The sequence below is a fragment of the Anomaloglossus baeobatrachus genome, chromosome 10 (assembly GCF_048569485.1).
Source record: "Anomaloglossus baeobatrachus isolate aAnoBae1 chromosome 10, aAnoBae1.hap1, whole genome shotgun sequence".
Taxonomy (NCBI): domain Eukaryota; kingdom Metazoa; phylum Chordata; class Amphibia; order Anura; family Aromobatidae; genus Anomaloglossus; species Anomaloglossus baeobatrachus.
In genome coordinates this window covers 25,511,600-25,531,771 of record NC_134362.1, presented here as the reverse complement: position 1 = coordinate 25,531,771, position 20,172 = coordinate 25,511,600, and the positions used below count along the sequence as shown (strand labels likewise).

The 20,172-nt window shown below is 48.8% G+C and overlaps 1 protein-coding gene across 2 annotated transcripts in view; it reads right to left on the bottom strand.

The window, feature by feature from the left end:
- Window positions 1-20,172, bottom strand: part of LOC142255274 (embryonic protein UVS.2-like) — a 53,562-nt gene that overhangs the window by 4,171 nt on the left and 29,219 nt on the right. For both annotated transcript variants that reach the window (XM_075326804.1, XM_075326805.1), the window contains 5 exons: window positions 14,251-14,378; window positions 12,658-12,773; window positions 11,450-11,675; window positions 7,798-7,916; window positions 4,858-5,080 (listed from right to left, as the gene is read on the bottom strand). In XM_075326804.1, the coding sequence (XP_075182919.1) occupies window positions 4,858-5,080; window positions 7,798-7,916; window positions 11,450-11,675; window positions 12,658-12,773; window positions 14,251-14,378 (812 nt within the window). The remainder of the gene's footprint in view (window positions 1-4,857; window positions 5,081-7,797; window positions 7,917-11,449; window positions 11,676-12,657; window positions 12,774-14,250; window positions 14,379-20,172) is intronic.

Below are 20,172 nucleotides of genomic sequence, written 5' to 3'. Positions count from 1 at the left end.
GTCGGGCGATACGCCGCTGGAACAACACTGACAGAGCCGAGACCTGTCCCTTGAGGGAATTGAGGGATAGTCCTAGCTGCAGACCGGACTGTAGAAAGGACAGGATGGTCGGCAAGGAAAAAAGGCCAAGGAGCATGGCCGGAAGAGCGACACCAGGACAGGAAAATTCTCCAAGTCCTGTGGTAAATCCTGGCCGAGGAAGACTTCCGAGCCTGAGTCATAGTGGAGATGACCTCGGGAGGAATGCCTGAAGCCGTCAGGATCCAGGACTCAAGAGCCACGCCGTCAATCTGAGAGCCGCAGAATTCTGGCGGAAAAAACGGACCTTGAGAGAGAAGGTCTGGGCGGTCCGGGAGATGCCATGGCACCTCTACGGACAGACGGAGCAGGTCTGGGTACCAAGCTCGCCTGGGCCAGTCTGGAGCAATGATTATGACCCGACGGCCCTCCATTCTGATCTTGCGCAGGACTCTGGGCAAGAGAGCTAGAGGGGGAAACACGTAGGCCAGACGGAACTGGGACCAATCCTGAACCAGCGCGTCCGCTGCCAAGGCCTGAGGATCGTGGGAGCGAGCCACGCAAACCGGGACCTTGTTGTTGTGCCGGGATGCCATTAGATCCACTTCCGGAGTGCCCCACTTGCGGCAGATTGACCGGAACACTGCCGGATGCAGGGCCCACTCGCCGCTGTCCACGGTTTGACGGCTGAGATAATCTGCCTCCCAGTTTTCTACGCCTGGGATATGGACTGTGGATATGGTGGACTTGGAGTCCTCCGTCCACTGAAGGATGCGTTGAACCTCCAACATCGCCAGGCGGCTGTGAGTCCCGCCCTGGTGATTGATGTAGGCAACTGCTGTCGCGTTGTCCGACTGGACTCGAATGTGCTTGCCCGCCAGCAGGTGGTGAAAGGCTACGAGAGCTAGGAGCACAGCTCTTATTTCCAGCACATTGATCGAGAGGGCTGATTCGGACGGAGTCCAAGTGCCCTGTGCTCGGTGGTGGATAAATACTGCTCCCCAGCCGGAGAGACTGGCGTCCGTGGTGAGGATCACCCAGGACGGAGACAGGAAGGAGCGTCCCTGAGACAGAGAGAGGGGCCGAAGCCACCACTGAAGAGAGCTCCTGGTCTGTGGCGACAGAGCCACTAGCCTGTGCAAGGAAGAGGTCCGCTTGTTCCAAAGGCGGAGAATGTCCAGCTGCAGAGGACGCAGATGGAACTGGGCAAAGGGAACCGCTTCCATTGACGCCACCATCTGACCCAGCACCTGCATGAGGTGCCTGATGGAATGACGGCGGGGCTTCAATAGAGAACGCACCGCCAGATGAAGGGACTGCTGTTTGACTAAGGGCAGCTTCACAAGTGCCGGCAGAGTCTCGAATTGCATCCCTAGGTACGTAAGTTTCTGGGTCGGGGTCAGAGTAGACTTGGGCAGATTGACAAGCCACCCGAATTGAACAAGCGTGGCGAGAGTGAGCGAGACACTCCGCTGACAGTCTGCACTGGATGAAGCCTTGACTAGAAGGTCGTCCAGGTAAGGAATCACTGCCAACCCCTGGAGGTGAAGAACCGCAACCACTGCTGCCATGACCTTGGTGAATACACGAGGGGCCGTGGCTAACCCGAAGGGGAGAGCCACGAATTGGAAATGTTCCTCTCCGATTGCAAAACGTAGCCAACGCTGGTGTGAAACTGCAATTGGCACATGCAGATAGGCATCTCTGATGTCGATGGATGCCAGAAAATCTCCTTGGGTCATTGAGGCAATGACCGATCGCAAAGATTCCATGCGAAAGTGCCGCACCTGAACATGCTTGTTGAGAAGCTTGAGATCCAGGATGGGCCGGAAGGAACCGTCCTTCTTGGGGACTAGGAAGAGGTTTGAGTAGAAACCTCTGAACCGTTCCCGGGTGGGAACCGGAACAATTACTCCGTTGGCCTGCAAGGATGCCACGGCCTGAGAGAAGGCGGCGGCTGTGGAGCAGGGGGGAGTGGACAGAAAAAATCTGTTTGGCGGGCTGGAAGAAAATTCTATCCTGTAGCCGTGGGAGATGATATCCCGCACCCACTGATCGGAGACGTGTTGAAACCACACGTCGCCAAAGTGGGAGAGCCTGCCACCGACCAAGGACGTTGTTGGCGCAGCCAGATAGTCAAGAGGAGGCTGCCTTAGTGGCAGCGGCTCCTCCGTTCTTCTGAGGACGCGGCTTCGCGCGCCAGCTGGGTTTTCGATCCTTGGCTGAGTTAGTGGACGAGGCTGAGGGCTTAGAGGATGACCAGTTAGAGGAACGAAAGGAACGAAACCTCGACTGGTTACTGCCCTGGACAGGTTTCCTGGTTTTAGTTTGTGGCAAGGAAGTACTCTTCCCGCCAGTAGCTTCCTTAATAATTTCATCCAGTTGTTCACCGAACAGCCGGGACCCAGCAAAGGGGAGCCCAGCAAGGTACTTCTTGGAAGAAGCGTCTGCTTTCCACTCTCGAAGCCACAAGATCCTGCGGATCGCGAGGGAATTAGCGGAAGCCACCGCCGTGCGGTGAGAAGCCTCCAGAATGGCAGACATGGCATAGGATGAAAAAGCCGAAGCCTGAGATTCTAGACACCGGAGGATCTACCTTTGGTAAATGAGCCCACTCCTTGACCACCTCAGGTGGAAAGGGAAAACGGTCATCAGAACTACGCTTTGGGAAGCGTTTGTCAGGACAGGCCCTGGGCTTGGTCACAGTGGCCTGAAAACTGGAGTGGTTAAAAAACATACTCCTTGCTCTCTTAGGTGAGGTAAACTGGTATTTTTCTACCAGAGAAGCTTGTTCCTCTGACACTGGTGGATTGAGGTCCAGTACGGAATTAATGGACGCAATCAAGTCACTAACATCCGCATCACCCTCAGATAGATCAATGGGGTACATAGAGGTAGCGTCCGAGCCCACAGTAAAGGCATCCTCCTCGCCCTGTAATTCAGCTCGTGAATCAGAGCCGTGGGACGAGGAAGGAGAAGAGTCCCTGCGTCTCCGTTTAGGAGGACGGGGTCCAGGAACAGATAAAAAATCCTCTGTGAGCTCTGCAGAGCGAGTCGGAGCAGCAGAGGCGCCCTGAGAAGGGGGCTGATGCATGGTCAGCAGAGTCCGGGACAGCTGTCCCATGGAGTCGGCAAAGGACTGGGAGATAGCTTTAGAAAAAGATGCTACCCAAGCCGGGGGTTCAGCCACCGGGACTGGAGCAGCCGGAGGGACCCCTGAGGAGGCTCCAGGCTGAGGCACTACCGTGTTAGAGCAGGCATCACAATGTGGATATGTGCTCGGTTCAGGCAGTATGAGCTTACATGCAGTGCAAATAGAGTAAAGCCTTGCAGCCTTGCTCCTAGTGAGAGACATGCTGCTGAGGTGGAGGCTCTGCAGTAAAGAGTACACTCCTTCAGAATGACCCCCAGAGAGTGTATAATAAAGTCCACAACCAGAGGTTGTGGCTTACCAGACCGCTTTTGTGTGCCCTCCGGTTCCACAGCTTGGACCCCCAGACAGATGCAGTAGCTGCAGCAGCCAGCGCCGATCAGTGTGTAAACGCTGATAAAATGGCGCCGGAGTGAGGAGGGGGGGCGGGGTTGAGTCCAAGAGCGGGAATCGGAGGGCCAAGGAGAAATACAGGGGAGGGGAACATCTCCTCAGAGAGGAGTGTCCTCCCCTCTGCTGAACGGCCGGTGGGCGGCGCCGCACTGTTCCCCTGCATGACTGACATGCAGGGGCAGTGAAATCGAAACTAGGCCGCATCTGAAGCCGGGGCCTAGATTTTTCCATGCGGCCGACGAGCAGGCACCCTCGGCGCGGTTCTCAGGAAAAAACCCAGAGAACCGGCCGGAAATCACAACAAAGAGAAATAACACTCTCTCCCCACAATAAATGTACAAGGGACCCCTGAATAACGTCTCAATACTTAGCTTATGAGACGCAGGGCCAGGTCCCTGAGGAGTAAGCGCTCCGTCCGGCAGGATCCTGACAGGGCTGCGGATGGAGACCGGTCTCCTGCAAAGCAGTGAGAACCGTGATGGCTCCCACTTCAAGCCAGAGCCTCAGAGGATGGTGAAGGAGCGCGGCATGTGAAGGCTCCAGCCTTGTAAAATCAACCTTAACAGCACCGCCGACACAGTGGGGTGAGAAGGGACATGCCGGGAGTCCAGATTGGACCCACTTTTCTTCCAAATCTTTGAAATCAAAAATCAAAAATCAGATGAGAATGCATGTGTGTGTGTGACCTCCTGAACACAAAGCATTGAACTGGTTAGATTTGTCATCCAGGGGGTGTATATGCTCGGAGGCAGGAGCTACACTTTTAGTGTAGTACTTTGTGTGTCCTCCGGAGGCAGAAGCTATACACCCATGGTCTGGGTCTCCCATAAGAAACGATGAAGAAAATAACAACAATCATATATTTATTCTATTCCTTTACATTACTCATTTATGTAACCCATAAAAAATGGTTATTTTCTGTTGTTTTTTTATGTTTTATAATTATAGTAAATTTTGCAAACTTTTTGTTTTTGTAAATGTATTTTTCTAAGTATTTTTATTCAAATAATAATAATTATTATTATTATTATTTACAGTTTGAATAAAACTACTTTGAAAAATAAATTTTAAAAAATCCAAAAAGTTTCAAAATTACTATAATTATAAAACAGAAAAAAAAAACAAAACAGAAAATAACCATTTTTCTAAGCGGTACATAATTGATGAGTAATGTAAAATACAAGATATATTTAAATAATAATAACAATTGAATATAAATAAAAATACAAAAAAGTTGCAAAATTTACTATAACTATAAAACATTCAAAACCTACATGAACAGTCTAACTTCTTACCAAAATGATAGTTAGCGGTGTAGCCAGCCATATTTAACCAGTTGTCGCTGCAGAACTGTAACAGGAGAACGTTCCCGGTGGAGACGACGGTAGGGATGGGTTTGTTGGAGCAGAATCTGCCCAGTAATGGCGAATCTGTTCTGCCCCCATCATTGATGATAAGGTAATCGTAGAGGCAGGAGCTGGAATACTCCACGTCGAAAGTCGTAAAATTCAGAACAATCTGATAGAAGGTGTCAGTAATATTAGTGTTTACTGTTAGGTATTAGTACACTACAACATTATACAGAAGGAGCAGCAACTGGCAAACTATCCACTTTATTAATAGAAAAAAGAGGCATGTCGGAAAAAAACATATAGAAAGGTGTCAATATGCTAAGAAATCCTAAAACTGTATACCTCACACGCAAAGCATGTATACAAGTAGGTGAGTTGTCATTTTTTGATTGATCGCCCTAAGATGATAGAATACGGAAGGCTCAAGAGACTAAACAGAGGATGCAATAGACTAGATACTAACAATGCAATACTGAAGATAAAATAATAAAGATGCAATTTTTCTATCAGCCTGTGTGAAAGGTGTCATAATTAATTATAACCTCTTCTGGATCTTATAAATTAGAGCCAATCAGCAAATGTAAGCCTCATATTCCTTTTCATCTCCACTAAAGTAGTAGAGTTCAACTGTTTTTGTCTCTGAACCAATTTGGCTGTAGGAAATGTTTATTACAGCTTAGTCCTGAGCTGGAAACCTGGGATCTGCCATTACCAAAAGTGAAGAACTGTGGATGATAAACGATGCGTGGTGCTGCAGCCCCATTAATGAGCTGATTGGTAAAAGTACAAGTTCCTGCATTCTCACCAATCTGAAATTACTGTCTTATCCCTACGATAAACCAACAATTTTGCAGTCCTGGAAAACCCCTTTAAATTGTCACTGGCATGTCGTCAATCTTTGCATAAATCAATAGTACAACTGAAGATAGGAATCTTCGAAATTACTTTTATTTGAGAAATCGGCTTTTTTTTCCACCTCTCTGCCATTTTTCCTCTCCCTGCTTCCTGAATTCATCATTCAGGCTGAAAAACAGCTAAAATCTGACTTGCTCAAGACGAGAGGAACTTCCAGCTCACTGAGGGCTCAGATTACAGCAGCCTACGCCACCCACCAGCAGAAGTATCTGGCACACAAAAAGATTCATCTCATGTAATAAATTGTAACGTGTATTTTCTAAATGGCCACTAAGTGGCAGTGTAGGTTAGTGACGGCTGCCCTGGCACCTGGTTAGGCAGAAAAAGGGTTAAGAGAGAGGAGGAGGATAGGGTTTATATAGGACAGGATGTAGAAGGAGGATAGGAGAGTCCCCAGTAGGAGTTAGAGAAAATAAGCCAAAGTATATGTGAATAAGAGAACCTATGGGTCAACCCTTTGATCCCGGACACTCGGGGTCCTGCTCTTGAGAGGACTGTGGAACTGCGTCCCCAGAAGAGGGGTTTGAATCCGGTCAGTCGGGGTGGCGTCCGTTCTTTCATGGATAGAAAACCCAACAAAATCCCCTACGAGACTGAAGGTTAGTGGGCTCTTAAAAGAGAAGGGTCAGTCCTGGCCAGAAGCACGAAAAGAGGAGTACTGTCGCACGTAGCCCTTCAAAATGCAAGCTAATCCCTGTGGGTGGGGCGGATAGGCTTAAGGACTATTTGAATCAGTTCATGCAGCATGAGGTCATACAGGAGAATGAGGGGCCTAGAGGTGTCCGATGGAGCCCAGGTGCCAGATAAGCAGTCCGCCGTCAAATTAATTGTTGGATTGGAGTCTGGAGGGAGCCCCATCCGGGCCAGGAGCCGTGCCCGTGTTATGTCAGTGGAAAAAGTCCATGTAATGAGGATCAGTAAAGTCCAGGTGTTTAAAGAAAATATACCAGTGCCTGCTTTATTGACTCAGAAAAAGAATGGACTGTGATGAAAGCTTCCCTGCAGTGGAGCGACAACCGGGAGGCAAGGGGTTACCGACTGCTGCACTGCGGCCTGGTGACCCCTGCACACATGACTACCACTGCCTCCCCTAGCCGTTATACAAGCCTACAGTAGTCTATGGAAAAGGGAAATAAAGCAAGTGCAAGATACACAAATTGTTACTTTCTAGTAAGTGTTCTATATCACATCACAGCTGGATTCACAGCTACACTGCTCAGAACCAGTGTATAATGTCCTCCATGCAGCTGCTGCACCTGAAAACACTCTACATAGAGACACAAGAGCAGAAGTCCTCCATGTCTGCATGTTCGCTGTATGGGAGACAACATAGCTGCTAGCCTCCAAACACTGGCTCAGAGAAACCAGAAATTACTAGTTTCATTATGGACAGTAGTGGAGATAGGGTAGCAGTGAGAAAGAATATATCAGTGTATGGTGGCTCAGTGGTTAGCACTGTAGTATTGTGGTGGCTCAGTGGTTAGCACTGCGGTCTTGTGGTGGCTCAGTGGTTAGCACTGCAGTCTTGTAGTGGCTCAGTGGTTAGCACTGCAGCCTTGTGGTGGCTCAGTGGTTAGCACTGAAGCCTTGTGGTGGCTCAGTGGTTAGCACTGCAGCCTTGTGGTGGCTCAGTGGTTAGCACTGAAGCCTTGTGGTGGCTCAGTGGTTAGCACTGAAGCCTTGTGGTGGCTCAGTGGTTAGCACTGAAGCCTTGTGGTGACTCAGTGGTTAGCACTGAAGCCTTGTGGTGACTCAGTGGTTAGCACTGAAGCCTTGTGGTGGCTCAGTGGTTAGCACTGAAGCCTTGCAGCGCTGGGCTCCTTGTTTCAAATACCACCAAGGACGACATTTGCAAGGAGTTTGTATGTTCTCCCCGTGTTTGTGTGGGTTTCCTCCCACACTCTAAAGACATACTGATAGCGAATAAAGGATGTGAGCCCCAATGGGGACAGTGATGATGCATCTTACCTGATAGCCCTCAGGAGCCCATATAGTCGTGATACAATCTGACAAGTTTGGATAGAGATCCGGATAGCAGGGAGATGTGATGGTGCCATTATCTGCAGTGTAGGTGCCGCCGCAGTCCACTAGGGGGAGTAGACAGAAATTATAATGGTGGCTAAGAGGAAAACAGAGACTGATACAGGCGTAGAGGACGGGCTATACTGATCGCTCCATCTGCGGAAAACAGGGAGTAAGAGGAATCACAAAATTATTCCTCTCCTGAACTATAACCTAGAATATACAGTATATATATATATATATATATATATATATATATATATATACACACTATATATTTATTTTTATATATTTTATATTTTTTTTACATTTTACTCACTGTATATTCCACTATTAGTTCTACAGCCGTTACAGACGTTCTATCCCTCTATCTATCAATTTCTATATATCATCTATCCATCTATCATCTATTGATCTATCTATCTATCATCCATCCATCCATCCATCCCTCTATTTATCCCTCTATCTATCATCTATCCATCCCTCTATCAATCTACCTATCCATCCCTCTATCCATCTATATATCCCTCTATCCATCTATCTATCTATCTATCCCTCTATCTATCCCTCTATCTATCCCTCTATCTATCCCTCTATCTATCCATCCCTCTATCCATCTATCTATCCCTATATCTATCTATCTATCTATCTATCCATCTATCTATCTATCCCTCTATCTATCCCTCTATCTATCCATCCCTCTATCCATCTATCTATCCCTATATCTATCTATCTATCTATCTATCTATCTATCCATCTATCTATCCATATATCTATCTATCTATCTATCTATCCTTCCATCTATCTATCTATCTATCTATCTATCTAAAGAAAAACAGTCACACAATATAGGTGCAAAAGATTTAAAATACTACGGTAGTAGCAATCTAGAAAAATGTTGGTTTTTTTTAGGTGTTTGGCATAGTAGAATGGCCATTGTAATTCCTGCCCAGCAGCCACGTCACAGCAACCTCATTATACTGGGTCCTACCCTATACTGCCTCTGTCTTTATTTCTAGATTGCTATTAGTATTTTACATCTTTTGCTATTATAGTGTGTGATGGTTTTTCTTTTTATATATTATACATTATTAACAGATGCGCACCTGTTCACACTATTGGAGATGCTGCCAGTTTTCGCTTTGTTGTTGTCATGGCCCAGACTTGCGGTATGGCTTCTGCACCAGAACCTTCTGTTGTGTCCTCCTGCATGCGGTCACATGTCATTCTCTGCCCTATGATGGGCCGTTCCCTGCACCGGGTTGTTCGCCGGAGGTGGGAGGGGCTTACTCATAAGTGCTGCTTCCGGGCGGTTGCTCTCATTAATTTGGGGGGAGTTCATGCCCGGAGCGGTGCCAGTTGTATTCTCTGTCAACTTGCAGTAAGACCCTGTCTCCTGGTTATAGTGGCTGATCTTGGTACTAAACCCTGGATTGACCACCTGACTTGCCCCTGTCTACTCCCTTCTGACTTCTCCATTCCTGCCTGGCTCCTGACCTCGGCTTTGTCCCCTGACTACTCTTCTGCCTGCCCCTTGTGCTTGTACGTACTCTCCTGGAACCTGACCTCTGGCTTGTCTGATGACCTCTCTCCTGTCTGCTCCCTGTATCTCTTCGTGCCCTCTCGGTTCTGACCCCGGCCTGCCTGACTTCCCTCAGGCTCTAGGTATCACCAGTGCCACCTAGTGTAAAGTCTTATTACTGCATCTCTCACTCATCTGTGAGAGGGACGTTATATTTGTATCTAATATGGAGTAATGCCCTTTTGACTGGCTGTGCACTCCAGCCCCCATCTTGCCCATTAGCCCCAGGTGTGTTTAACGTTTAATGGGGGGAAACGCGCTGTTCTTATTTAGGAGCCCAGACAGATGCAGTATAGAATAGGACCCAGTATAAGGAGGCTGCCGTGACGTGGTGCTGGGCAGGTATTGAAATGGCCATTCTAATATGCCGAACACCTCAAAAAAATGTTTCTACATTGCTATTAGTACTTAAAATCTTTTACCATTATAGTGTGCGACTGTTTTTCTTTTTATGAACAGATACGCACCAGTTCACACTATTGGAAGTGCTGCCAGTTTTCGCTTTGTTGTATCTAGCTGTCTATCTCTGCAGGTCATTAGTTCTGGGAATCAAATATATACGATCGATATACAGTGCCTTGCGAAAGTATTCGGCCCCCTTGAATTTTTCAACCTTTTCCCACATTTTAGGCTTCAAACATAAAAAGAAAAATGTTAATGTTCTGGTGAAGAATCAACAACAAGTGACACAATTGTGAAGTTGAACAATATTTATTGCTTATTTTAAACTTTTTTAAAAAAATAAATAACTGAAAATTGGGGCGTGCAATATTATTCATCCCCTTTACTTTCAGTGCAGCAAACTCACTCCAGACGTTCATTGAGGATCTCTGAATGATGCAATGTTGTCCTAAATGACTGATGATGATAAATATAAGCCCCTGTGTGTAATCAAGTCTCCGTATAAATGCACCTGCTCTGTGATAGTCTCAGTGTTCTGTGTAAAGCGCAGAAAGCCATATCCATCCAGATATCCATAATAAGTGTCGTTTAAAGTTTGCCACAAGCCACCTGGGAGACACCAAACATGTGGAATAAGGTGCTCTGGTCAGATGAAACCAAAATGGAACTATTTGGGCACAATGCCAAACGATATGTTTGGCGTAAAAGTAACACAGCTCATCACCCTGAACACACCATCCCCACTGTCAAACATAGTGGTGGCAGCATCATGGTTTGGGCCTGCTTTGCTTCAGCAGGGACAGGGAAGATGGTTAAAATTGATGGGAAGATGAATGGAGCCAAATAAAGGACAATTCTTGAAGAAAACCTGTTGGAGTCTACAAAAGAGATTTGTCTTCCAACAAGACAATGATCCCAAACAAAGGAAAATCTACAATGGAATGGTTCACAAATAAACGTATCCAGATGTTAGAATGGCCAAGTCACAATCCAGACCTAAACCCAATCGAGAATCTGTGGAAAGAGCTGAAAACTGCTGTTCACAAACGCCTCCATCCAACCTCACTCAGCTCCAGCTGTTTACAAAGGAAGAATGGGCGAGAATTTCAGTCTCTCCATGTGCAAAACTGATAGACACATCGCCCAAGCGACTGCAGCTGTAATCGCAGCAAAAGGGGGCGCTACAAAGTATTCACTTACAGGGGATGAATAATATTGCACGCCCCAATTATCAGTTATTTTTTAAAAACGTTTAAAATAAGCAATAAATATCGTCCACCTTCACAATTGTGTCTACTTGTTGTTGATTCTTCAGCAGAACATTAACATTTTTATCTTTAAGTTTGAAGCCTGAAATGTGGGAAAAGGTTGAAAAATTCAAGGGGGACGAATATTTTCGCAAGGCACTGTATATATACCACATATACATATATATATATACATATATATATATATATATATATATACCACATATACATATATATATATACATATATATATATATATATATATATATATATATATATATATACATATACATATACATATATATATATATACACACACACACACACACAGTATATACACAATACAGTGTGGACCTGCTTCTCATACCTAAACCATAAGAAGCCTTTAAATCAACGGCTGCAGGAGGAACCTCATAAACGAACTCCACCAGCAAGGAGTTCCCAGATGCCACCAGTAGGGGGAGCTCCTGAGCACCGCACACTCGGTCCAGCAGTACGGGGGACGTCTTGCTCTGCCCATCGTATACCGTAATGTGATATGCGGCACATTCAGCAGAGGATGGAACATCAAACTGGTCAAATTGCAAGAACGCCTGTAAGACACGCAATATAGAATACTGTACTGTAAAAAGCGTGATTCAGGAAAGCAATGATACAAGCGCAATACATGGTCTAATATAATTGGATGTTATTTCATTGGCATCGGTTAATGTAACCCCAGTGATCTCTCTAACTGCAGGGTTGCCTTTCCTCTTTATTTTTATAAAAATATAAAAATTCAAGTCCTTTTATCTAGTAAACATATTTTGTATTGCTGCATCCACAAAGATCTGTTCTATTAAAATATACAATTATATAATGCAGCAAAGCAAAAAAAAGAAAGAAAAAAATTCGAAACAGAATTTATTTTACACTGCCTAGTTTAACTATGCAAGTATGGTAATGTGATGACTGTCACTAGGTGGCGCTAGACACTACTTGCATGCAGTAAATGGAGAGGTAGGCAGACAGGCCATGATCATAAACCAGGAGGATATGATAGTACACAGGGCCAGACAGAGACAAGGTCAAAATGCAAGCCGAAGGTCAGGGTTCCAGGAGAGTATGTACAAAATACAGGGAGCAGGCGAGGACGTGGTCAGGAGGAAGTCCAAGGTCAGAAGCCGGGAAGTCACAACAGAAACAGGGGAGGACAGGCAGAAATGGGTAAACAACAGTCCGGAGTTGAGAGGCCAAGCTCTGAACACTGAGCATCACGGGAGCCAACAACACAACTGTAACCAGGAAGTACGACAGGTTGCATCCTGAGCTAATACGCTCCCTAAAGAAGCAGAGCAATCACCGGGAATGAGAAGCATCTGTGAGAGCACCTCCCAGGACCAGCATGAAACCCAGTGCTGTGAAATAACCAGCAGAGCATTCATCCTGCAAAATGCTCTGCATCATAAGCAATGTATACCGGCTCTGTAGGAGAGCATAGCAGAACAATACAGAATGTTCTGCACGTAGGAATCATGACCGGTATTGCCATAATTGTACTGACCTGCAGAATGGTGTCGACGGAAAAGCACTCACCTTATTTCTGTTGACCCTTACAAGCCAGACGCAGCTCGTCGTATCCTTATAGGAGGAGGTGAATGTCTCCAAGTCTAAGGACCCATTGATACCAGTTAACAAGAAACTGCAAATATCTGAAAAACAATGATATATTAGAAAACTGACCATGTAAGCCCAATCTCACCCACAGGCAAAGCCCCTTGTGGTCTACGGGGAGGACACCCGTTACGGCATTGTGTTAGATTACTAGATACTGACACTAGTATTAATCCCGGGTTTATTTTCTATAATGTTAACAGTATTGTACGGGATATAAATGCCTGAACCTGCCAAAAACAGGGCAACATAAATCCACTGGTCATGGGGGTGCTGCAGCACAGCTCCATTGAAGTTACTGGGACTGAGCTGGAATTCACACTGAGGGGAGTTGGGTTAACAATGAAAGAACCAGTAGAGATAAAGCTTGTGGGGTTATTGTATTTGATACTTGGGGGGCTGGAGATTAGACTTTGGGGGTAATCGGGCTGATGCATAGGTAGGTGCCAGAGATAATATTTAGGGGGACACTGGGGATAGAAATGGAGATAACGCTGAGGATGATACTTGAGAAGAACATTGGATATTACACAAAGGGGAGTGCTGGAGATGATACTTGGAGACGCACTGGGGATCACAGTTGTGGGGTGCTGGGGATAACACTTGAGGGGTGCCAGAGGATGACACTTGAGGGGCACTGGGGATCACACTTGAGGGGGGCCGGAGGATGACAGTTGAGGGGGGCCGGAGGATGACACTTGTGGGATGCTGGGGATAACACCTGAGGGGGGATAGAGGATGACATTTGTAGGGTGCTGGGGATAACACGTGAAGGTGTCCAGAGGATGTCAGTTGAGGGGGACCAGAGGATGACACTTGAAGGGCACTGGAGATAACACTTGAGGGGAATCTGAGAATGACACATTGGGGGTGCTAGAGATAACATTTGAGGGGATGCTGGGAATTACATGTGAGTTGGTAATGAGGATGACACCTGAAGGGTCCTGAGGATGACATGTGAGGGGACACTGTCACTGAGGATGATACTTAAGAGGGACTGGGGATAACACTTGAAGGGGTCCAGAGGATGACACTTGTGGGGTCCTGGGGATAACATTTGAGGGGATGCTGGGAATTACACTTGGGGTCACTGGGGATCAAGTTTAAGGGGGCAATGAGGATGACATTATATTGCTTGACACAGATATATCACTTGTGTAGGACAATTATTAAAAGTTTTAATCCCATCCCTTTAATTTATGTATTGATACCCATCACCCCTGGTTCCTTTATGACCCGCCCCACATTGTATGGAGAGCTTGATACATAACATTCCGTACAGCGGTCATGTGACCTCAATATATGACTGCATACGCTACATATCTGTCATGAGACAAGCTCAGGTGACCGCTGTACACAGTGTTTGGTATCGAATAGACCTTCCATGTCCAGGTTGGTCCGTGGCCTCAGCGCTTGTATGTGGCCTCTGGTCTGTGGTATATTGTCCCGTATATTCAGTCTATATACACTGGTATATACGTGCTGTTTCTACAAGGAGTGCACCGGATCACGTACTGCAGTTATACAGCGTCTTCACTTTGGAGATGTCTAATGGGCTGAGCCCGTATCTCTGTCCTATCTCTACAGACTGGTCCGGTGTGGGATTAAGGCTCGGCTGACCGGACGTGTTAGAGTAAGAAAACCTGCAAATATAGGAAAGAAAGTGCTCTGTATCACACACAACAAGGCCGGAATTCTGCACTGAGGATCACACAGGCATCATGCAAAAATACAAAGGTCGAAAAGGACAAACGTAATTAATTATAGTGAGTAGAGTACAACGACTCACTAATTACTTATGTAATGTAAGTGACTGCACCAGCAGAATAGTGAGTGCAGCTCTGGAGTATAATACAGAATGTAACTCAGGATCAGTACAGGGTAAGTAATGTAATGTATGTACACAGTGACTGCAGCAGCAGAATAGTGAGTGCAGCTCTGGAGTATAATACAGGATGTAACTCAGGATCAGTACAGGATAAGTAATGTATGTACACAGTGAGTGCAGCAGCAGAATAGTGAGTGCAGCTCTGGAGTATAATACAGGATGTAACTCAGGATCAGTACAGGGTAAGTAATGTAATGTATGTACACAGTGACTGCAGCAGCAGAATAGTGAGTGCAGCTCTGGAGTATAATACAGGATGTAACTCAGGATCAGTACAGGGTAAGTAATGTAATGTATGTACACAGTGACTGCAGCAGCAGAATAGTGAGTGCAGCTCTGGAGTATAATACAGGATGCAACTCAGGATCAGTACAGGGTAAGTAATGTAATGTATGTACACAGTGACTGCAGCAGCAGAATAGTGAGTGCAGCTCTGGAGTATAATACAGGATGTAACTCAGGATCAGTACAGGGTAAGTAATGTAATGTATGTACACAGTGACTGCAGCAGCAGAATAGTGAGTGCAGCTCTGGAGTATAATACAGGATGTAACTCAGGATCAGTACAGGGTAAGTAATGTAATGTATGTACACAGTGACTGCAGCAGCAGAATAGTGAGTGCAGCTCTGGGTTGCGGGGAGGGGGGCGTGGGGGGGGGTACTGTCACGCTCCCCGGGTCCTCGGATCCCCTCCCCGGGTCCCCTGCTCCGATCCCCGGGTCCTCAGCTCCGCTCCCCGGCTCACCTGCCACGCTCCCCGCTCTCCAGCCTCCGGTGCCCGCACTTCCCAGGCCCCCTGGTCTCCGCTCCCGGTGCCCGACGGCTTCCCAGTTCCTGGCCGGCTCCCCTGCGTCCTCCCTTCAGCTTCCTGCCCTGGCTTCTGGCACCCGGGCTGCGCGCACGCGCATTAGGGCGCGCGCGCGGTCACTGAACCTTTCTTAAAGGGCCAGTGTCAATTAACAGGAAATCATGCACTCAGGTACAGGGTATATAGGGGGTTAATGTCCAAGGGAGCGGGGCCTGTTCTTCGTGTTTTCCCAAGCTAGGAGTCAGGTCTCCTTGTGTTCTATGAGATACTTACCTCTCTGTCTTCTAGAGCCGACCCTGCATCGCCATCCGGTCCTGCGGTACCTCGAACCCCGAACGCTGCCCATCTGCCATCCTGACAGTCCGTACCATCTCGGATCCCTGCGGTGACCCGTCATCTCGCTCCAACGGTTCCAGACCCTGCCTGACACCATCACGGCTTCCGAACCTGAGCTCCGTCACCCGGACCACCATCCGTGACCTCGTGGTCCCAGGGACTTCTCCATTTGCTCTCAGTGCACGGACTGTCCTGCTACCTACAGTGCTCCGGCTACCGGACTCCTTTCCCTCATCCGGGAGTTCGGCCCAGTGGATCCACCTCCAGGGTCTACCCGTCCATCTGGCCCTAACAGTAAGAACAGGCCATGGATCCCGCCGAAGCACTAGCGGCCTTGCATGAGGAACTCCAACGCCAGCGTGAAGTCCAGACCCGCATGCTGAACTTTATGACTTCCGTGGACACCCGCCTGACCACGCTACAAGCGGCAGTCACGTCTTCGACATCCCGAGCCTCCACTAGTCAAGCCACGACCCCCGCTCCCGTGGCCGCCTCTTCGGATGCTTCCAGACTGCGTTTGGCCTCACCACCCCGGTACGCCGGAGATCCCAAGACCTGCAGGGGGTTTATAAACCAATGCTCCCTCCATTTCACGCAGCTGCCACATCTGTTTGCCTCCGACCAAGCCAAGGTCGCCTTCATCATGTCTCACCTAGAGGGCGAGGCACTGGCGTGGATGAACCCCTTGTGGGAGAAGGAGGAACCTATGACCAAGAACCTCCAGGAGTTCCTGCAGGCCTTTCGCAGCACTTTTGACGAACCCGGACGCGCCTCCGCGTCTGCGTCTTCACTTCTCCGGTTACGTCAGGGAACACTGACGGTGGGTCAATACGCCATCCGTTTCCGCACCTTGGCTTCAGAACTCGGGTGGAATAACGAGGCCCTAACCGCCGCCTTCTGGGAAGGACTATCGGGTCGAATCAAAGATGAGCTGGCTGGACGTGATGTACCGTCCACTCTGGACGCCCTGATTACCCTAGCGACTCGAGTGGACATACGCTTTCAGGAGCGGTCCAAAGAACTGTCCCGTGAGAGACGTCCGGTAAGGCATTCCTCTCCTCCACCGAAGCCCACCGTACTCCAGTCAACGGCCTCTGGTGTCTCCGTCCATGAGCCCATGCAGATCGACCGTGTGCGACAGTCGGAACAACGTCGAGCAGAGCGGCTCGCCAAGGGTCTCTGCTTTTACTGCGGAGAGGGCACACACCTGCTACGCGCCTGTCCAGAGAGGCCGGGAAACTCCAAAGCCTAGGGTTGGTAGGAGAGGCCACCCTAGGTGCTGGAACTCTCTCAGACCCAGTTACATGGACTGTGCAAGTGACAACGGGAGAGACGCGGTTTACGGCTGAGGCATACCTCGATTCTGGGGCAGCAGGCAATTTCATCCAGCAGGCCACGGTGGACAAGTACCAGGTGCCTGTTACTCCACTCGACAAGCCCCTAGTGATTGCCTCTGTGGATGGGAGACCCCTCTCTGACACCATCTCCTGGATCACCAAGCCGCTTGAACTGCGTATCGGTGCTCTGCACACCGAGAACATCGCTCTCTACGTCCTCCCACACATGTCACATCAAATCCTGCTGGGACTTCCCTGGTTGCGGACACACGAGCCTTCAGTCAGCTGGGGCACTGGCGATATCACTCGATGGGGGTCTTCTTGCCATGAGAGATGTCTGAAGACCATACAACCCATCCGGCGACCTCCGGTTCCCGAGTCCCTACCGGGACTGCCCTCAGCCTATTGGTCCTTCGTGGACGTCTTTGATAAGAAGGAGTCCGAAGTACTCCCGCCACATCGTCCTTACGATTGTGCCATTGACCTGCTCCCGGGAACTACACCACCTCGAGGACGGATATATCCACTATCTCCAGCCGAAACAAGGGCTATGTCTACGTACATCACAGAGAGCCTGGCTAAGGGATTCATCCGGAGATCCTCCTCTCCTGCTGGAGCAGGCTTCTTCTTCGTAAAGAAGAAAGAGGGCGACCTACGCCCATGTATAGACTACCGGGGATTGAACCTAATCACCGTGAAAAACAAGTACCCCCTGCCGCTCATCCCCGAATTGTTTGATCGGCTCAGAGGAGCTCGTGTGTTCACCAAGTTGGATCTTCGGGGTGCCTACAACCTGGTCCGTATCCGTTCAGGGGATGAATGGAAGACCGCGTTCAACACTCGCGATGGGCACTATGAATACTGCGTGATGCCCTTCGGCCTGTGCAACGCACCAGCAGTCTTCCAAGAATTAGTGAACGATGTGTTTCGGGACCTTCTCTACGTCTGTGTGGTGGTATATCTGGATGACATCCTTGTCTTCTCTCCGGACCTCCAGACCCACCGAGAGAACGTGCAACTGGTTCTACAACGACTGAGAGAGAATCGTCTGTACGCCAAGTACGAGAAGTGTGTCTTCGAACAGTCTTCTCTCCCCTTCCTGGGGTACCTCATCACCGATACCGGACTGCAGATGGATCCCAAGAAGGTCTCCTCCATTCTCAACTGGCCTCCTCCTTCTGGACTGAAGGCAATCCAACGTTTTCTGGGATTCGCTAACTATTACCGCCAGTTCATTCCTCACTTCTCGGCTCTGACTGCTCCTCTCTCCGCCTTGACCAAGAAGGGGGCTAATCCAAAGGACTGGTCACCTGCGGCCGACGCCGCGTTTGGCGCTCTAAAGCGAGCCTTTGCCTCCTCTCCTGTACTCCACCGTCCAGAGTTAAACCGCCAGTTCACCTTGGAGGTGGATGCCTCCTCCTCGGGAGCCGGAGCAGTGCTCATGCAGAAGTCCTCCTCCGGGAAGATGGTGACGTGCGGTTTCTTCTCCAAGAGCTTCTCCGCGCCTGAACGCAATTACACCATCGGTGACCGAGAGCTATTAGTGGTCAAACTGGCTCTGGAGGAATGGCGCTATCTTCTGGAAGGAGCAGTGTACCCTGTCATTGTTTACACGGACCACAAAAACCTGGAATACCTGCGGACTGCTCAGCGACTGAACCCACGGCAAGCCAGGTGGTCCTTGTTCTTTGCCCGGTTCGACTTCCAGCTTCATTTCCGACCCGCGAACAAGAATGTACGCGCTGATGCCTTGTCTAGGTCTTTCGTGCCCCTGGAACAGGAGGAAGAGACATCTCAACCCATCATCTGTCCAAGTAAGATTATTCCGGTGGCTCCTGTCACCCTGGCCCAGATATCACCTGGGAAGACTTATGTCTCTGAGGCTGACAAGCAAAAAGTGTTACACTGGGGCCATGCCTCGAAAACAGCCGGTCATGCAGGTCAGAAGAAAACATGGAGCGCTATTGTACGTCATTACTGGTGGCCATCCCTGCGCACGGACGTCGCCTCTTTTGTCTCTGCCTGCTCCTCCTGTGCCAGGAACAAGACACTCAAACACCTGCCATACGGCCGTCTTCTGCCTCTGCCCATACCCTCAGTTCCCTGGCAACACATAGCGATGGACTTTATTACGGACTTGCCATTATCCTCCGGACACACAGTCATATGGGTCGTGGTGGATCGGTTCTCTAAAATGGCCCATTTCGTTCCTATGGCTGGACTGCCCTCTGCTCAGGAACTCGCGGACGCCTATATACAGCACATCTTCCGCTTGCATGGCTTTCCATCACACATAGTGTCCGACAGAGGAACCCAGTTCACCTCCCGCTTCTGGAGGGCTCTCTGCAAACATCTGGGAGTAACGCTGGACTTTTCTTCTGCCTACCATCCTCAGTCGAATGGCCAAGTGGAACGGATCAATCAGATATTGACCTCTTTCTTGCGTCACTACGTGAACGCCCATCATGACGATTGGTCCACGCTTCTTCCTTGGGCTGAATTCTCCCATAATCACCACGTCAGTGAGTCCTCCTCCAGTTCTCCCTTCCATGTCGTCTACGGACTTCAGCCGTCTGTCCCATTGCCTGTATCCTCTTCCTCGGACATCCCTGCTGCTGATGCAGTACTCCGTGACTTTACATCCATTTGGGACTCAGTTAAGGCCTCCCTTGCACGTGCCTCCCTGCGGATGAAGAGACACGCGGACAAGAGACGTCTGGATCCTCCGTGTTTCTCTCCGGGAGATCTCGTCTGGCTTGCTTCCAAGTACATCCGAATGAAGATACTACCATCCTACAAGCTGGGACCTCGCTACATCGGACCATTTAAAGTCCTCGGCAAGATCAATGAGGTCTCCTACAAACTGCAGCTCCCGGCCACGATGAGAATACCCAACTCCTTTCACGTCTCTCTGCTCAAGCCGGTTGTCCTTGGTCCCTTCTCCGCTGCCGCCAGTCCGGCCCCTCCTCCTATTGCTGAGGACGACGTCTATGCGGTAAGGGATGTCGTGGCCATGAAGACCGTACGTGGTCGACAGTTTTTCCTGGTGGACTGGGAAGGGTATGGTC